General features: G+C 34.8%; 1 protein-coding gene across 1 annotated transcript in view; it reads left to right on the top strand.

Annotated features, from left to right (window-relative positions):
• TRDN (triadin) overlaps positions 1-20979 on the top strand; it is a 380477-nt gene that overhangs the window by 88722 nt on the left and 270776 nt on the right. Inside the window, exons 4-5 of the mRNA XM_069541367.1 lie at positions 945-977; positions 17574-17633. Coding sequence (XP_069397468.1) covers positions 945-977; positions 17574-17633 — 93 coding nt within the window. The remainder of the gene's footprint in view (positions 1-944; positions 978-17573; positions 17634-20979) is intronic.

Genomic DNA, 20979 nt, shown 5'->3' on the forward strand with positions numbered 1-20979 from the left:
GCTAAACCAAAATGAATACACTTCAGAGTGCAAATAGCCTATCAACAGGCTGCCAAACTCAGTAAATTGGTCTCTATATGGCTTTCATCTTATAGCTTATCTGCCATTATGGCAAAGATGTCAAATGCTGCATTAGAGTAGCATTATTGTAGAGAGGGACTTATTATATGATCCTACAGAACCACAATAGAAACACATTTATATGCTTCTTCAGGAACAAAAAATTGCTGCTATTTCCCAAGTTTGAAAACTAAATATACGTATAAATACGTTATACATATAATTCATATTTACAGTCAAATAGAGAAGGCAATCCTACTAAAATCACAATGAAAGTTAATTAATTGAATCAAATGGAGCTGTAGAATGGAGGGACACATTCTAAATGTCACAACAATTATGCAACTAAACTATTTACTCTCTAGAATGTATTGATGATCAAAAGGAAATAACAAACTTAAACCACATGTAAACTGCTATTGAGTGGATGTGAAAAGAACAAAGCGTTGTAATTCTGCTTTTTAGATGGCATTTTTAAGATCAGCCTTACTCATCAGAAATTACATATTCAGCCTTGACTACCAGGAAAGCTCTTATTATTTTAGTCCTTTCTGACTTTGTCTGAATTTGTATTCTTTGGCTCCTGTGAGAGGTCGAGATGAACAATAGAGGACTGAAATGAACATGATATATGAACTATAATGTATAATTTGGATCACTGCCACAATTTTATTGAACTCATAAAAGTGAAACTATCTCAAATAAATGTACATAGGCAAAGTGTATACTTAAAAATTGGAATTTGGAAGGCAAAGTAATATATGAACTACTATTATCAAAACTAATAGATGGTTTTTAAAAAATGAATGAAAGAAAATGGGAAAATAGGCAATATTATGCTCTGCTGAAAGTTTTTCTAATTTACTGTTTTTGCCTTGGTTTAGGAGAAATAGAGGAGCCTCCCTTGAAAAAAAAAGGTTAGTTGTGTTGACCTTTGAAAAAAAGTATTTTTCTTTTATGGTAATGTTGATTTTCACCATAACTTAAATAGATTTTACTTTGTTACAGACAATTTATTTTTAATGTAGAGTTTCTGTTTAATGGTTAGATTAAGATTTATAGTTAAGAAAAGAAATACTCGATTCTTTCCAATGAAGCTAATCCCATCATTTTTAAGTGGATTATTTAATAAATATCTTCTTCAGTAGATGTGCAAATCAATCTACACACTGATCAATGTGAATTTGAATTGCAGGAATGAGGGGTGAGTTCTATAGTTTTCTAAATAGCCCAGAAGATGAGGATGCCCATGATCTTTATTATTCTCACTGTGGCCAAATATATAGATTTTAAATTTTTATTCTTTTTCTTATGTTATTATCAGTATTATTTTTCAATTTTAGGTGATATCCATTGGACAGGGAGCTGAGATAGTGTGGAGGATAATAATCTTGAAGGCACAGGCATATGCAGTCAGTATGTACTATGTGTCATCCCAAAGCAGCAGAGTCATCTGGGTGTGCTTGGCTGTGGTTTACAGGGATTCCTTGAAGGAATAAGCAATGTCGTCAGTCACTGAATGGAATGATCATAAATCCAAAAGATGGGAGCAATATGACTGGGAAAAAGGGGTTATAACTGTGGGGCAAAAGCCTCAGAGATTTTTACAGGAAGGGGTAGGAATTATGTCTAGAAGGAATAATAGGGAGCAAAGGATACCATCCTGAGGTATATATTTGGTATGAGATAGAAACATAAAAGCCAGACTTAATACAGTTAGTATTGCTGCACATGTTGGGCAGTAGCTCTTGGGAGTATTTATTACAGAGGAGAACTTGCTGGCCTCTGTTGCTGTCTCCCTAGACCTACTGTGAGCAAGCAATAGGATCCAAATTTGGAGCTTCGGCCTTGCCTGACAGATGATGATAACCTCACCGTTTGGGATAAAATCTACTTAGTGTATGTTAATCTGGAAAATTTGTATCTGTAACTTGCCCAGTAAAAGGTAAAGTAGTGAAACTCAAGTGTGGAACCGCCATTCAGAAATGAAAGTGTTTATGAAGCTATTGAGAGCAGAAAGGATGGGTTGCCCTACTCACAAATCCATGGTGAGAACCCAAGAACTCAAGACATTCTTAAGTCATCAAATCCAGGTATGGAGAATCTAGATTAGTTTATAAACTTCTTGAGGTAAAAAGCAGAGTCTTTTTATAGCTGATCTCCAATGGATACTGCCCAGAACATAGTCAAAGTTTAAGCTAATGAGTTACCAGTGATGGTCTGGAAATTACAGCTTGTATATATATTTACTCCATTTGGATATGGAAGAGTGAAAAACAAATATTTTCTTATTTATAAAATAAATTCTACAAGAATATCATATAAGATCATATTCTCCATAAATCAATATCTAGTATTTAATATAGAATCTGTTCATTGCTTTTTATTTGAATTTTCTGGTGGGATTATTTTAAAATTAAGTTTTATGAAATGATTAGCATAAATTGCAAATACACGCAAAACTGTTTAATTACTGTTTTTAAATTATTGTATTGCTTTACCAAATCAACAGAAAAACTATTAAATAGTTGTTTAAGATACTTTTAAAAAATGTCAGTAATGATCATTAGTTAAAGCAGTCTAAAGGATATATATATTTAAAACCATGTACACTAATGTCTAAAAGGAGAATTGACTAAAATCACCTGAATATATTTTCTTAATATTATTATTTACAGAGTTACATGAGAAAGTGGACATTTAAAGCAACATCTTATACATCCTACCTTGGGTACAGAGGCTGTAATAAACATTAGTTATAAAAGAAATATATTTAATTACAATTATTTTTTGTTTAAAACCTTTTCTTTTGTAGAGTCATAGAAACAATGAATTTTAAATCAGTATGTGATATTTTACAAAGCATTTCTAATACATATTCTGCTTTTAAAAGTATATTTTTAATGTTATTATTAGGGAAGAGATTCCATGAGCTTATCTCTATCTGATGATGAATTATTTTATAAATTCTATATTTTAAAATTGTGGTTTAAGAAGTTTTTTAGTTTTTTTTTGATAATCTAGAATTATATCCTCTTAAAATATTTGATTTTCACCTGTCTAAATGAGTCTTTATTAGTCTCTTCATTAGTACTCTTTCCCATTCAGACACATTCAATGATATTTAGCCATTTTATATTACCTAATTATCAGGCTGTGACATTGTTTATTCGACTGTCCTGTATCTATATGAAGCATTTTATTTAAATGTGCTTAAAATGTTGGTTTCATTTGTCCAGTTATTGCTATTTTTACCAAAATAAAAATTTAGCTACCTTGTTATTTATGGGTGGAGTTTGCAGTTTTAATTTGGTATGGAATAACAGTACAGTCAAATAATCTCAGGGTTGCCTGGTTGATTATTAAACAGATTATTAATATGGTTGAAATTTTTGAATCTGTTCTTCTGTGGCTTATGTTGTTATATATAAATATAGCTTTAGGGTATTAAGTGTAGTACCTAGCGTCTTTACATTCTTCATGCATATTTACTTTTCAGCTTGTCAAAATTTTTAAATATTAAATTCTATTTCAAATACTCCGTGATGCAGGCTGAAGGCACTGAATCATTGTAAAATATTACATTTTTATTGTATAATTACTTAAAACATAACTATGAAAACCAATACCATTGTAACTTATATATTCTGGAACAATTCTTTGCTATGTAGGGTGGGTGTGCTTTGTTTACCTAGAATCAGCCTGTTGAGTAGCATTCTTCACACCAGGGTACCTATCATGGACATGTTAACACCACACTTTCCAAGGGATAAACGAGTGAGGATAGCATCAAAGGAATCAAATTACATTTGTATTCTTTCCTAAAATTGATCTGCCTGAGAACATATCCAAGGTTATCATAGTAATTCTTCTATGTTACGAGATAAAGAAGTGTCTTTCACACATCTTCACATTGCTAGAATGCCAACCAAAGAGACCAATAGGCCTTCCTGTCCTATCTTGCATATATCTGCTAAAGGAGAGGCATGGTGCTGATACTCAGGTGTTCTGTATCATGATGGGATGTTCTGAAGTCAGAGATAAGGTAGAGCGGGGAGATGGGAACAATGGCAAGTTTCATTTAATGGTTTTGCCTTTTATTTAGCTGAATAATGTGAAAGAGTGCATTGCTCTTGAGGGAGACTCCCTTCAGAGCAAAACAGAAAGAACATCCATAGGAAATACTGAAAGCTAAAAATGGCTTTTAAAAATTTAAATGTAAGCAGTTCTTTTCAGTTATTCTCAATATTTGTTCCTAGGAAGTGTCACTGGTTTGAAACTACTTTGAAACAATCAAAGCAGTGTAGGTTAGTGACACTAATTCTTTTAAATATAACTGAATATTTCTAAGGCAACCAGACTGTTAACGATGCATTGAATAAACCCATGGATGTCACATTTCTGATGCATTTCAGAATAATTCTGTATTGTTCAAAAAGAAATTTAAAACTTACCTTATGTAATTAATTATATTATGAAATACTTAATCTAACTGATGTCAAACCTTATCATATATCATTTAATATAAAATGTTTAATATTTTGTACCTCCTATTGACAAAAAATTAAATTATATACTATTTGCAGAACCATTTCACTATGTGTATGTATATATATATATAGATGTTTGTATGTATATATATACATAATATATTATGTATCATTTATTCATTATATGTTTTTTATTATATGTATTTTCTACCTGCTACTAACAAAAGAAACCCCACAATATGCCACCTGGCTGCTCAATAAATATATATATGTAAATGTATAGATTTAATATATATTCTACTTTGCCTATAAATTATAAAATTTTATCATGATATCTAACAAAATTATTGGAGTTATTTCTTTTATATTTGCAACTTTAAAAATTATTCCCAAAAGTAAAACATCAAAATTTGGTATCCCCCTAACATGTATATTTCAGGAATATCAAATTTTTAAAAATACTCCTAGCTCCATAAACAACTAAAAATTTTACTTATATGGTACCTGACATTAGTTCAAGTAAAATAATGTGCAGCAGAATATTGGTTTGTCTTGTTTTATAACTTATTGTAAAATAAACGTATTATATTAAATCCAGATAATTTAAATATGTTGCAAAATTTATTACTTTCATAATAATTTCCTCAAAATACACACTAAAATTTTTTTTAAACTGAAAAGCAAAATTACATTTTTTTGAAAAAGGGTAAGTTTGATTTACATAAGAAGTTTGAAAACAAAGGCTGGCTTTGCCCATTAGTTAACATGGCAAACATTTTCAAAGTAAGTGAGCGGCAGCACCAAAGTTTAGATGAAATATACCTAAAGCAAGAATTACAATTGAAACATAAAGCAATATCATTTTATCCTAAATTATTACATTATATAATTTTTATTCAGTTATAATTAACATACAATATTATATTAGTTTCAGGTGTACAAAATAGTGATTCAGTATTTTTATGCATTATGAAATGTTCACTGCAGTAAAACCAATTACCATCCATCACTATACACAGTTGCTACAAAATTATGGACTATATTCCCTATGTGTACATTACATTCCTGTGATTTTTTGTTTTATGGCTGGAAGTTTATACTTCTTAATCCCTTTCATCTATTTCGTCTGGCCCTCTCCTCGCACCACCCCAGTAATCACCAGTTTGTTCTCTGTATCTCTTGGAATCTAAAAAATAAACAAACAAAACAAAGCAGCAACAACAAAAAACAAGCAACCAAATTAAAAAATGGGCAGAGGAGCTAAATAAACAGTGTATTTTAAAACGAAGTTAAAAATATATGTCTATTCAGCATAGGCAGCTTAGCATTTTTCTATTTCTTTTTCAAAAAAAAGATACTGGTTTCTCACAAACCTAATACGATTTTTCTTTCATAGTTCTGTATTAACATTCATGTGATGTGGACTTTCCAGATTATGTAAACATTCATAAAAGTATAATTTTTACTGGGGATAGAGCTTTTTAATTTTTTGTACTAACATTTCTAAGTGCAACGTAATGGATATACTTATCTCTTTTTACATTTTATTCTTACTTAAACCTTAGTCTATAATAAGTCTGTATGTAAGAATAATCATTACAGCATTTATGTTCTTTGAAATATGTAATTTTAGGAGACAATAATAGTCTCTTAACAAGAAATTACATTTATAATGTCACTTTCTGACATCTAGCTTTAAAGTTAAGAAAGAATACTTTTAGTCCTTCGGACCCATACATACTCATTTTTTTGGGAAGGAAAAATTGATCTTCAATTTTGGGGACATGGTGGCCTTATGAGCTAAATTATCACTTGCCTTTGTGGAAAGAGCCAAAATCCCCTGTACTTTATGTTGAATTTCCTTGCTTTCCAACTACTTGCTCTTTGAACTAAGGAATCATCTTGAAGTTTGAACAGGACCCAAATATGAAGGCTGATATTCTGTGAAATTGTTCCTGATGCATGCCAATGGCAGAGGAAGAAGCTCTTCTTTACTTAGAGCAAAACAAATTACATTCTCCTTATAATCGTGCTTTAAGATTTCCCTAAAGCTCCTGGGGTTGAAAAGAGCCCAGTAAATTTAAACTCAGTTCTTTCATTGTGTATTTTTCTCACTTTATTGAAATCCACATTAGCTCTTTGCAGTCAGGGTGAATAAGGAAGAACCAGGGAATCTGAGCTTCATAAATATTCAAGACTTTAGGATTAGGCCATTCAGAAGGTTGTATCACGTCACTGGGAGTAAGATAGATGGACATGTTTCTGTGCCAGAGATTTCATTACATCCATCTTTGTTGGCAGCTTCGGTGCCTTACCCCAGGCAGAACTTTAAGTGTCTGAAAAATACTGTGAGTGAAAAAAGGAGGGAGAATGGAAAGGTGACTAAACTTGTTAAAATTCGTAGCCTCAGAATACTGGTTACCAGGTTGGCCCTAGTAACACTGTTAAGTAGATACATTAATCTTTGGACTACTCCTCTAAATAAGTCTAGATTAAAACTCAGCTCCATAACTGCACTGCTGCATAGTGCCCTCAGGCTGCCCAAGGAACTCACTGCTTTATCTTCTGGTTGTCTTTCCCAATATTGATCAGACCTGTGAGGACAAGGGGCAAAACGCAGAGAGAGCAGACAGTGAGGCTTGGTGATGGGATCAGAATGAAAAAGGCTGAGGAGAGATCTGATGAATGATCCAGAGACTTACTTCTCTAAGGAGTTGCAGCTGTAGTGAACCCTGGGCCCAAAAGAGCTCATTTCTATCAAGGCAAGCAAACTGGAACCACAGTGATGGAAATGACACTGGTAACACTGGAGCCTGAAGGAGCAAGCCGATGAAAGCAAGGGATTAAATTTTGGTGCCAACATCATGGAGAATAAAAAGGCTGAGACAGGACTTCCCTGGTGGTACAGTGGTTAAGAATCCGCCTGCTAACGTAGGGGACGCGGGTTGGAGCCCTCGTCCAGGAAGATCCCACATGCCGCGGAGCAACTAAGCCTGTGTGTCACAACTATTGAGCCTGCGTGCCACAACTACTGAAGCCTGGCGTGCCTAGTGCCCATGCTCCGCAATAAGAGAAGCCGCCACGATGAGAAGCATATGCACCACAACAAAGAGTAGCCCCCCGCTCTCCACAACTAGAGAGAGCCCACGTGCAGCAACAAAGACCCAGCACAGCCAAAAATAAAATAAATTTAAAAAAAAAGAAAGGCTGAGACAGCTCGACTCAGGCCCAACCATTTTAAGTAGCTCCTGTTGGAGCAAGAATAATCTCAGGGTTGCTGCATTCCTATCTGGAAATAAGATTGGGTGTGTAATTGAGAAGCCTGTGAATGAGAAACTGTTAGGTTTATATGTATTCCAGATTCTTTTCAACTCTGTACGTTCCGTTTTTCAAAATCACGAGAGTTTGGTCTCTTGTGGAAAAAAGTAAGTCCAGTTAAGACATCATTTAAATCTGATGCACGGAGTTGAGAATCACTGGTAATTTTTGTTTTTTTTTTTTGTTTGTTTTGTTTTTTAACTACCTAACATGTAGAACAAAAGAAATAGAAATTTTGAACCCTTTCAAGTTAGGTGGAATAGCATATCCCACTTTTAACTCCTGTCCCAATATTTTTCTATTGAAATGAACATGATATTTGACTGTCAATATTTTATTATAGGCATAATTGTCAATTATATAATGTCAATTTATAGTTGATATATTTTATATAAACATCTGTGGATAAGTTAAGGCAAAGTATTAAAAATGCACAGTGTTTTAAATTTTATTATTATTTAGCTTTACAGTGTTCCAGAAAAACAATATTAAAAAACCCTAACTTATTGGCACCCATATTGATCACTGTAGGAAGAAATGCTTTAAAAATGCATTGGTAACATGCTTTTAAGTTTCCTCCATGTCTTTTCATGGCTTGATAGTGTATTTCTTTTTAGTGCTGAGTAATATTCCACTGTCTGGAGGTACTACAATGTATTTCTTCATTCACCTACTGAAGGACACCTTGGTTACTTCCAAGTTTTAGCAATTATGAATAAAGTTCCTTTAAACAAACAAACAAAAAAACCCTACTACCTTTTGTACAAGTGTTGCAGTTTACAATACCTTTCACATACATTTTTAAATTTCCACAAATAGTAAAATTCTGCAACTTTCTCCAATATTTCTAATAGAAAGTAAAAAGGTTGAGAAATGCAACATTTTACTGTCCCAAATTTTCAACCACACTCATTTTAGTGTTTAAATCATTTGTGCGTCGTGTCTTAAAGAACTGGTGAGATACTATCTACCACAACTTTCTATATTGTGCAAGAGTTGATAGCTTATAATCTTGCTTAAACATTTATTTTTTAATTCAGTATATATTTATCGAGTGGTTAGTATATACCAATTATTATTGAAAATTTACTGTGGAACAAAATAGACATAGTTTTTGCTCTCATCAAATTTAGAATTTAGTGAGGGAGACAAGTAATAATAATAATAGCCAATATTTTACATGATGCTTATTAGATATCAGGTGCTGCTCTAAATCCTTTACATTTTAACTTATTTTAATCCTCATGTAAATCTATGTGGTAGGTACTATTATTAACTTCATTTTACAGATGAGGAAGTGAAGTTCACACAACTAGTAGGTATGAGAATTAAATTTGAATGAAGCAGATTGACTCAAGCATTAGTTATCTTAAACACTAAGCTGCATTTTAATACATGCCAGCGATGACAATATTTTTGTATAGATCTTTTAATAGCTTATGTATGTCTAGATTTTCTGAACGAAATGCATTTTTTTTTTTTTTTTTGGCGGTACGCGGGCCTCTCACTGTTGTGGCCTCTCCCGTTGCAGAGCACAGGCTCCGGACGCGCAGGCTCAGCGGCCATGGCTCACGGGCCCAGCCGCTCCGCAGCATGTGGGATCTTCCCAGACCGGGGCACGAACCCATGTCCCCTGCATTGGCAGGCGGACTCTCAACCACTGTGCCACCAGGGAAGCCCACGAAATGCATTTTTAATTACACTAGAATACTATTGATTTATGCCATCTTTTGTACGACAATTATTCAAATAATCATTTAATGACCATTGCAATCCAGAAATAATGAATACTCTAAATAATACTATTTTTTAATTTTTTCTCAGCAAAAGAATACATTATTATATCTGCTTCTCTTGTTTCCCAGCACTTCACAAGTCTGGTGCTGAGACTAATACCTCTTCAGAGACATTGGACTCTAACCCAATTGCTTATTTGGCATTAGACTTTAGAAAAACAGCCTGATTTAGGAGGGTATATTTTTTGGTTATCACCGTTGAGTTATAAAGCATGAAAACCAGAGTTTAAACTCTTTGAGTTCCTTTAATTAAAAAAATGCATTAAATTGAGTTATTTGTAGTGAGGTGGATGGACCTAGAGTCTGTCATACAGAGTGAAGAAAATCAGGAAGAGAAAAATAAATATGGTATACTAACACATATATATGGAATCTAAAAAAAAAAATGGTTCTGAAGGACCTAGGGGCAGGACGGGGATAAAGATGCAGACGTAGAGAATGGACTTGAGGACATGGAGAGGGGGAAGTGTTAGCTGGGGTGAAGTGAGAGAGTGGCACTGACATGTATACACTACCAAATGTAAAACAGATAGCTAGTAGGAAGCAGGGGCATAGCATAGGGAGATCAGCTCGGTGCTTTGTGACTACCTAGAGGGGTGGGGTAGGGAGGGTGGGAGGGCGATGCAAGAGGGAGAGGATATGGGGATATAAGTATACGTATAGCTGATTCACTTTGTTATACAGCAGAAACTAACACAACAATGTAAAGCAATTATACTTCAATAAAGATGTTTAAAAAAATAATAAAATAAAATAAAGCCTAGCATGATGAAGTATTGGTTTTAGAATGGGAGATGAATAATAACAATAAGTATCTAAAAGGAGACTTCTACTCTTTTCTCCACTTCTCATATTCACATATACTTCCCTACAGATAATGAGAAAGGGGATAGGGGAAAACCAGGACTAGTGAAAGAAGTCAGAGTACACATCCCATCTTCTTTGGAAGTAACTTGCCCCTTCTCTTGAGTGCCCCTCATATCATAATGGACAGAGTAAACACTAGTGGAGAACTGATACATTAGGTAAGGTTACCAATAACTCAGGAAAACAAAGGGATCCTTTTCATTGCTTCCTGACACATTGAGCTGTCACTCTTCATTTATTTTTCCCTTCTCCAGTTATCAAAATTCAAATTGACCATTGTACCTTTAAGGACCTTGGACAGTCTCACACTTGGATTGAGATACTTTGACCTCTGTGCTTTCTAAGCCACAAAACAATCTTTGAGGTTTACTGTTACCAAAATGGCTTATCATTCCAACTAGAATCTGTTGCTGAGACTTATCATGTTCTCAGGTTGGACTCTAACCTGTTGGCAAAGCACATATATTTGGAGGTAAATAATGACCACTTTGACCTTCTTTGTCCCTTGTATCCAGAATTGGTTCAGTTTAAGTGAACTGTTCTTAAAGAATGCAAAAGGTTAAATGAAATTTAACCTACTATACATTACTGTTATGTTGCATAAGGTAGAGGCATTTACCTGTCTATAGAAATTATTGAATAACTAGAAGATAGTATTAATATAAGAAATTTTATTTTTCTTTGAAGTTTGCCGAAAACCATAGGGCAATAAATTTCCACTTACTGACTTGACTCTTTTACATTTAATTTTCCATTCTTACACAAATAGTTCTTTGCGGGCAAGAATAATTGAGAGTAAAAAATTGGGCATCATCTGCTAATGAGAAAAATATCCTTCTGAAGTCTAAATTGGTATCATGCTGTTACTCAATTGGGCAGGAGCCTGAATGGTCATCATTTCCTGGCTAAAGTGTAAGGAGACAGAACTAGCACACTGTGTAGAGGCTACATTGGATTCTTTGGGCATCTGTTAGCCAGAGACAGTGACCATAGTGATGTAATACAATCCCCAAAGAAAATGTAATGTTGCAATGAAACATGCAGAGACATTTAATTTATCCTTAAGTTTGAATTGTAGGCGCAGAAAATTTTTCCTTCTTCCTGTCTAGGTTCTATGGCTGGTCTAATAATTAAATTGATATAAGACAGATTAACGGGAGAAAAATAAACATTGTTCATACATACGGGAGCCCCATAAAAATATGAGACTCAAAGGGCAGCCAGGTAATTGAGACATATATAAATAACATCCTGAGCTAAGGAAAATAGGAGGGGTCTGAGTATACAAAAGGAAGGAAGGCTATTCACAGGAAGGGAGAGTAGGCGTTTGGAAAACAGAGTGTCATGTTATGCAGATAAGTTTCTTGGTATCTCTGGTAATAGCTCTCTCCTTGGTACAGGACCCCTTTCCAATGTAAATTTAGGCAGTTGAGGGGAAGGTTAACAGCTTTTCCTGCTGGGCTTTTTTTTTTTTTTTTTTTTTTTTGCGGTACGCGGGCCTCTCACAGTTGTGGTTTCTCCCGTTGGGGAGCACAGGCTCCGGACGCGCAGGCTCAGCGGCCATGGCTCACGGGCCTAGCCGCTCCGCGGCATGTGGGATCTTCCCAAACAGGGGCACGAACCCGTGTCCCCTGCATCGGCAGGCGGACTCTCAACCACTGCGCCACCAGGGAAGCCCCTGCTGGGCTTTGATTGCATTTAGCTGAAAAATAATCCTTATGCCAAAGAGCTATATTTTGAGGTAGTGAAATCTGCTCCCTTTCAGAATCATCAGAAATAAATTTCTTTTGTCTTCTGTAAGCAAAGAAATGTATGTGTGTATGACTTTACAAGGTTAGCTGTGCTTGTCTGCACTTCCTGTACAGAGATACTAAGTCTTCAAGTGATCATCAGTTAAAAATAGTTGATGATGTTCCTGCAAAACAACGTCTATGTAAGTCATTATATTTCATCATGAGCTGTAGAGATTTGTGTCTGTGTGTGTGTGTGTCTGTGTGTGTGTGTGTTTTTTAATCCACAACTCCCACTTATAAGAGATCTGAGTGGATCTGCCCAGAGCAGTGGGGCTGTCTTAGTTTACATAAAGCTGAAGTGCAGAATCAGGAAAATAGAAAGTTGGGACTATTCTTGAGACTGTGAAATTGAGTAGGACCCTGGGGGAACTTTCGAGGTACAAAAGCCCCAGCCCCCAAAATTCTGAAAGAGTAGAGGAATCTCAGCACGTGTTTCCTGCCAGGATCCTTGTACCGTGGTTTGTCCCCAAAGCACAGAATCCCCAGTGCCTGCTTTTGTTGATGTCTATAGAAAATGCTGGCTGGTCTGGACACATTTGCCCCAAATTCCAACTGTGCATGAAAACTTCAGAATATTTTAAAAGTTCAAATTTATTTTCTCTTAGGAGCAGGAAGAAAATACTCCTTGAAACGGTGTTAGCAAAGGAAGGTGAGGGTAGGGAGAACCTTAATTTGGATCCTCTTTTAGTTGAAATGCAACCTTTAAGAAACTTTTGACAACCATTGACCAGAACTTTATGTAAATTGCTTCCCTATATATCAGCTGTTTTTGGAAGAAAAACCCATCCCTGCAACCACTTCTTAGAACTGTCTTGATTTTTCAGCAATTTAAACTATAATATAGTTCTGTGTAGAGAATGTCACTGTAGTTTTGGGTGTATATGTGTGTGGGTGCTGATAATTTTGTATTTTCATTGGGAGTGGAAAAGGAAAACAATTCAAGGTGAAAAAATTATTCTTAAATATTCATTTTTATAAAACTTATTAAAGAATTTTGTTATAACAAAAAATAAACACTCTGAAATATATTGTCATCATTTTTTATTTATTTTTATTGAAGTATAATTGATTTACAATGTTGTGTTAGTTTCAGGAATACAGCAGTGATTCAGTTTTATATATATATATATATATATATATATATACATGTTCTTTTTCAGATTCTTTTTCCTTACAGGTTTTATAAACTATTGAGTATAGTTCCCCATGCTATACAGTAGTAGGTCCTTGTTGGTTATCTATTTTATATATAGTAGTGTGTATATTGTTAATCCCACAAGAAAAATCTCTAATAAACAACCTAACCTTACACCTGAAACAACTAGAGAAAGAAGAACAAACAAAACCTAAAGTTAGTAGTAGGAAAGAAATCATAAATATCAGAGCAGAAATAAATTGAGACGAGGAAAACAATAGAAAAACTGGTTCTTTGAAAAGACAAAATTGATAAACCTTTAGCCAAACTCATCAAGAAAAAAAGGGATAGGGCCCGAATCAGTAAAATCAGAAATGAGAAAGGAGAAGTTACGACCGACACCACAGAAATACAGAGGACCATAAGACACTACTGTAAACAACTATATGCCAATAAAATGGACAACCTAGAAGAAATGGACAAATTCTTAGAATGGTGCAATCTCCCAAGACTGAACCAGGAAGAAATAGAAAATATGAACAGACCAATTACAAGTACTGAAATTGAATCTGTGATTTAAAAACTCCCAACAAAAAAAAGCCCAGGACCAGATGGCTTCACAGGCGAATTCTATCAAACATTTTGAGAAGAGTTAACACCTTCCCTGTTGAAACTATTCCAAAAAATTGCAGAGGAAGGAATACTTCCAAACTCATTCTGTGAGGCCATCATCACCCTGATACCAAAACCAGACAAAGATACCACAAAAAAGAAAATTACAGGCCAATGTCACCAATGAACATAAAAATTATCATCATTTTTTAAAGTCTAATTCTCCTTTACTTTCATCTATTTTTATTTTTGCTTAAGTGAAACTTATTATGAAGTGTAACCAACATTCCTGGACTTACCTCCCACTTTAAGGTTACCTCCCTTTCGTGTATTTGGGAAGAAGTGGAGGGAATATGTTTCCCTCCTGCCTTTTCCTGAGTGGTGATCTGCATCCCAATCTTTTTGAGATGTGTCTTCTTTCACTTTATGTTTTTCCCCTCCAGGATGGATCCCTGCTCATTACAATTCTGGTCATAATCTAGAGCTCATTCCCTTTTGGTCGGCTGCTGCTGGGTGCACAAGAGCTAAGGCTAAGGGGAACCGAGGTTTCTTCTACTACTGTTATTTTTTCTGTTCTCTGATGTGCAAGCTTTCACCTACCTTGCAGGAAACCCCATCATGAACCAACATGGATTGTCTAATTCCATAAACCACCACCTTGTCTAAACAGTGTATTTCCCCAGTTAAGTTAGGCTACGAGGCTCTGACAGGATTACCCAGGCAGAATGGCCTTTTGAACCTAATCCTTCAGAAGATTCTAACTCGTGTCTGATCTTCCTGTATGAGTTCTAGAATCTCTCTTTTATTCCTCTGAGTACCCAGTGGATATCTGTGGAATATAAACACACACACACACATACACACACACCTCTAAAGGAAAAATATTATTCTCAATGACATATTTAAGGCCTTTTTCAATCACAATAGATGTAACATTTCATATAAATTTTTAATTTAGAAAATTTCATCCCATTTCTATATTCAAATTAATCCCTAACAGGAGTAAGAAATTATTTCTTAAGGATGGTTCCCTTAGCACATGCAAAGACTACTCTAAATCTTTGGCATTTTACTTACTTTATCAGGCTGAGTTATACAAGGCCCCAATCTTCTCCATAGCTTCTGTTTGTTTAAATAGGAGGGAGGAAGCAGAATGGTATTGGCAGGGGAGAATTCTGAGGGTTTTTTTAAATTAACTTGTAGAAGATTTAACCCTGTAGATGACCTGAAAAGGTCATTTGCCCACCCCTAGGACCAGACAAGTACTGTCTAAAACTAGTATAATGTGAGCCACATATGTATTTAAAATTTTTTGAGTAGCCACATTAAAAAAATGTAAAAAGAAAAATACAAAATTAATTTTAATAACATGTATTATTTAACCCCAAATATCAGTCAGAGCTTAACCAAAGAAGCAAAAGTAGGAAATTATACAGGTATATTAAGACATTTATTACAAGGAATTGGCCTGTGTGGTTGTGGGGACTGGCTGAGCCAATGAGAACCCATAGGACAGGCAGTCAAGAAATGAAGATCATGGGTGAGCTGGAGCCCACGGGCATGGACCAACGCTGTCATCCACCCAAAGAATTTCTTCCCTCTCCCAGGAAACCTCAAACTTGTTTTTGAGACCTTCCAGTGGAATCAGGCCCACCCAGATGATCCAGAACCACCTTATTTAAAGTTAATGAACTAGGCATTTTAATTACATATGCAAAATACCTTCACAGCAACTTCTAGATTAGTGTTCATTTGAATGATTTGGGATAGTAGCCTAGCCAAGTTGACATATAAATAAAACCATCACACTCAATATGTCCAAAATAATATCGTTCTATATGTAATTAATATAAAAATTATTAATGAGGTATTTTACATTCTTTTTAATATTAAGTCATCATAATTCATTATGTACTTACACTTATAGCACATCTCAATTTGGACTAACCACATATCATGTCTTTAATATGTACACATGTCTAGTGGACACTGCATTGGAAAATGTAGGTCTAGACAGTGACAAAGAGTGATTGGACTGTTGCTCTAAAGATACAAGTTCCCAACAGGAGTCATTTCACAATATCTAAAGACATTTTTTATAGTCATGACTGGGGATGGGGATGGGGGCTAGAAGCATCTAGTAAGTAGGGATGCTGCTAAATACTCTACAGTGCACAGAGGAGCCCCACTCCACCTCCAAATAACAATTTCCCCAATCTAAAAAGTCAATAATGCTAAGATGAAGAACCATGCTTTGGAGTAGGATTTGGAGACATAGGGAGGAGATTACTACTAATAATAATGAGGAGAAGGAGAGAAGCTGGAAGCTGGATGTTTCTAAGCCCTTGGGATATCTTTCCTGGTACCTTGAAGCCTTTTTTTCACAAATGTACTTGAATATCTTAACTCTTTTGTATCTCTATTGCCATTTTCAAGGTCAAGGATGAGATAAGGGTAGAGGAGTGGCCTTATAAATAGTATGACTGATTAATGGGGAAAAGGAGGGGAGGAAATCTTCACAGTGGTGATTATCTCTTTAACTGGTGAATGAAAGTCAGTAACTGTCTTTTCTGAAGACATTTAGGATTTTCCTATAGTTGGTCTTGATTTTAGACTTCTAGAAAAATTATAAAAATGCAAATTCAAATCTACAAATGGAGAATTTAGAATATATACAGTAATTAGCACCATCTCAGACCATCTGTGGAATAAAGTTGTGATAAATAAATAAGTAAAACTCATTAGCATTTTTCTAAGAAAAACCATGGTATTTAAGATTAAGTCACTTTTCAGAGGTAGTAATCATATTTGTAAACTCTAATCTCAAATTTACTTCTATCCAAATTAACTGCAACTTCAGAATTAACTTTATTTTCTAAGCCTTGGCAATGTATGTTTACTGAAACTGGCAGCAGATTGAATATATTTGTTAAAACCTGATATTTAGAAAAAATGTAACAACTAACATTCTATGAAATGTGTCATATCTTCATGCAGTAATTATTGGTTAAATGCAATGCCAAATTTTGATTATAAACATAGCTTAGAGTCAATACTTCTGAGATATATTTCCTATTAGATAGTTGTTACAGTTCATTTCACAAATTCTTAATTTAATATGTAAAAACTAAATCTTCCTAAATCTAAATGATATTTTTTACTAAGGAGTCTTAATATGCATTGAGAGTAATTGAAATAGAACATAATTATAATTTGTGATCAGATTTAGCACTGAAAACAGTGGCAACATTTATTGATTTAAGTTTTTAAGCTTTTTCAATAACTAAATTTTAGGTAACTCCAATTTTTTCCTTGTTTCAGTAAATGAGGGATTTATGTGGCAATATGTTACAATGACTCTTTCCTTTTAGATACCTTTAAATTTGTTGGCTAAAATAATTTAGACTTCATGCTGGAATTATAATGGTTAGGTCATAGCTATGATTTATATTTTGCACATTTTCAAAAAGAGTTTTTAAAAGTATATCCTATTTTTTCCTAGAAATACACAAAGAAAAGACTGAGAAGCAGGAGAAAACTGAAAGGAAAATACAAACTAAAGGTAAGTGTTAAATTTTGTGTTTATTCTTATTCTTATTCAGGATATATATTTTGTATATTTACATGAGAGAATGGAAAGTTTTCATATTTTGTGCTCTTTTGCTTTAATTGTTGATAGTGTTTAAGTAAGTTTACTTCTAAGTAAACCGCAGGTATAAATATATAATATTTAATTACTGGAATCAAAATAACTTCAAAATGTGTTACAATCTTTCAGTTATTTATTGATACAGTTGGCTTTTGCTTACTGAGATAGTACCACAAACATAGTTTTTGACTTATTAGCAAACATTTTTCCTTCTTTAATCAGTTAATATAATAGATCAGAGCTCAATTTTTTTTAACTGGAATTTTTTTATGCCATGCTATACCTTTAAAATCTTTGTCATAGAAATGCAGTCATTATACTATCTCACTGAAGACTGCTATGGCCCCAGAGCTTGCTTACTCAGACTCAAGGGGTAGATGGACAGTGACAACATTATGATTAATATCCTTTTCAACTCAACTAAATCTAGTAACTGAAATCTTGCATTAGAGGGATATTACTAATGGCCAGCAATGTCTTGCTCATCTTACAAGCATCACTTTTCTAAGAGTGACCCATAAAACTTAAAAAGAAAACTCACAGGAAGCACAAACATTCGATAGGACATGTTTCTAAATATGCCCAAGTTTCCCCAATGGTCAGTCTCACATGATACTGGGTGAGTTAAGACAAAAATTAAAATCTCATTATTACTGTATTTGTGTGATAGAGCTGAAAATGAAAGAATTTTCCTAGGATAAAAATTGAATGTTGTCTAATATTTATTATGTCAAAAACTGACTAGTACAAAATTACCTGCACAAACATCAAAGTTGCCAGTAATAGTTTCAAATAATAGAAGTTCTAATTAACCTGAAATTATACCAATATGTGAATCTACATTAAAATACCATGTTTTCTTTTTTAATATACTTCATGAACTTCCTTTTTGTGAAGAGCTCAAATCATTCTGCAGATATTATGTCTTTAATCCTAATATTTGAATTAGTTCCAGATTGGTCAGCCAATCCTTATACAACCAGGGACAATGAAGTTTACTCAACTGAAACCTATTTATATTTGTACTCAGGGAACTAATGTCTTATTTCTGTTCCTTTTCCCTTTTTTTTCGTTCTTAATTCCTTTGGTCAGGGAAATTGGACACAGCTCTTGGGTACGGATTGACTAAGCTAGCCATCACTGAACTGGTTATGTGTTTCTATCTGCTGGAGGTTAAACAGAAATTCAATTGGTTCCACATGATTGGGGAGTCTGCTGTTTTATCTTGCAGACTGTACTACTAATTTAATAGCAATGCTCCTGGAGTGGATGTTGTGATGCAGATGGTACCATTTGCGTTTTGGACTTGGCTCTATTAGAATCCTGCTGTTAAAAGACTGAGCAGTGGGCTGTAGAGAGGGTTTTTTAAACTAGTGAGTCTTGCATAATTAAAACAGTGCATTTGGCTGAAGTTTAAAATAAATTCCTCAAAGGCTGGGCTAGAGATTGGTACCTGAATATATTTCCTGAATAGATCAAATATAGTTTGGGAAAGTGAATGTTTCTCAAGGAAGAGAAAATGGAGCTTCAGCTGTTCAACAGTGAAATGGGCTTCAGAGATACTTTTTTCCACAATTTTTTGTGTGCATATGAACAAAAATTTCATTTTACTGCTTAATTTCCTCATACAGGTAGGATAGAATAATGCCTGCTTTCTATTCCCAAGTAGTTCAGTGAAAATAAATGTGGTTTCATAGCTGTTCCTATGTCTAGATAAACACATGTTTTCTCTATGCCACATTCTGTCAGTTATGGTTATATATGATGGATAGTTAGGAATTTAAGTTGTTATCAAAGCATTTTGAACTCTTATAAGAAAAGATACATTATATCCAAGGTAATAGTAACCCGAAATGATTATAGAGAAGCCAGCAAATATCAGAGTATAAAGAGATCTATTATGCAGAAGCTGATGTATTAACTTCTGTCACACAAAATGTCTTCATCCTTCCATATTCTTTGTCCTGAAAATTAACATCACGATTCACCCAAGTTATTCAAGCTAAAAAGCCAGGAGTCATTTTGGCCAGTAGTGGTACTCAATCCTGACTGGACTTTAGAATCATCTGGATAGGTTTAAAAAAATATATATATATTCATGTGCAGACTCCATCCTGGTTCCATTAATGTTTGGGAGGTAAGGCTAGAATTCAAGTCAACCTCTTCAGATGAGTAGCCATCTCATTAATATTCTCAATTAAGCACCTAGCCTGGAGTTCAAGTATATCCCACAGAGGTTCTCTTTGACCAACCAGTATGTTAACATAACTTATACCTGGATGTCTTTAGGTGGGACCTGCACCAATCTCCTCCACTCTCATCACTACTGGAGTAGACATTTATTTATCTGCTTTATCTCTGAAGGCATTTGAGTTCCAATCCCTGCCACAGACTTGTTGGTCTCTTTCAATACCAAAGTCCAATCCTGCATGGCCCTTTGTCATCCTCTCTTTTAATTATAATTTAGTCTATTCTCACCTCTCCTCTCCCATTACTATCCCCTCTACAGTCATCTCCCAATTAGGTTATGACAGTTACTTCTTAACTGATTTCCCTGCATTAACCCCTGAAAGCCATGCTAATCACGCTCACGGGCTTAAATCCATTTGTTGTCATCACAGTGCTTTAGAGATAAAAGCCACACTGTCATGACATAAAAGGCCCTCATCATATGATCACTGATAGATAGCCAGTGGTCAGCTTTGTCCACTTTGCCACTACCTTCCCTACTCTGCAAGCTCATCCACCCCCTGCATTCCCAGCTCTCCCCCTGCTCCCCTCACCACCTCACTCCACATCCCACCAACACCTCCCATGCCATAGGCAGGCTGAACTTTTGGGCAATTCCTAAGCCAGCACTGCTGCTGTCTCATAACTCTGCGCTTTTATATACCTATTCTCTCTGACCATCGGCCACTTGGCAGGCTTCTGCTCATTTCTTTGATTCTCAGATGGAACATCTGTTCCTTCAGTAGGCCTCCTTTGCTGTCCCTCACTCTGTGGGCATTCAGGTACTCCCTCCTTGCTACAGTTACATCCTTGCTTTCAGCCTTTAAAGCATTTTGACACCAAATTTTAATTGTGAGTATATTGATCAAGCTCACTGAGGGCAGGAACTGTGTTTGTCTTTTTATATGTTCTAGGTTGATGTTGACATTTACGATTGTGTGTTTCCTTATTCGTGAACAAAGAGATTCAGGCTCGGTGGTCTCTCAGCTTTCTATCAGCTCTGAATTTGTGTCCTTATATTAAATTAAAA

The sequence above is a fragment of the Delphinus delphis genome, chromosome 14, assembly GCF_949987515.2.
Source record: "Delphinus delphis chromosome 14, mDelDel1.2, whole genome shotgun sequence".
NCBI classification, from domain to species: Eukaryota; Metazoa; Chordata; class Mammalia; order Artiodactyla; family Delphinidae; genus Delphinus; species Delphinus delphis.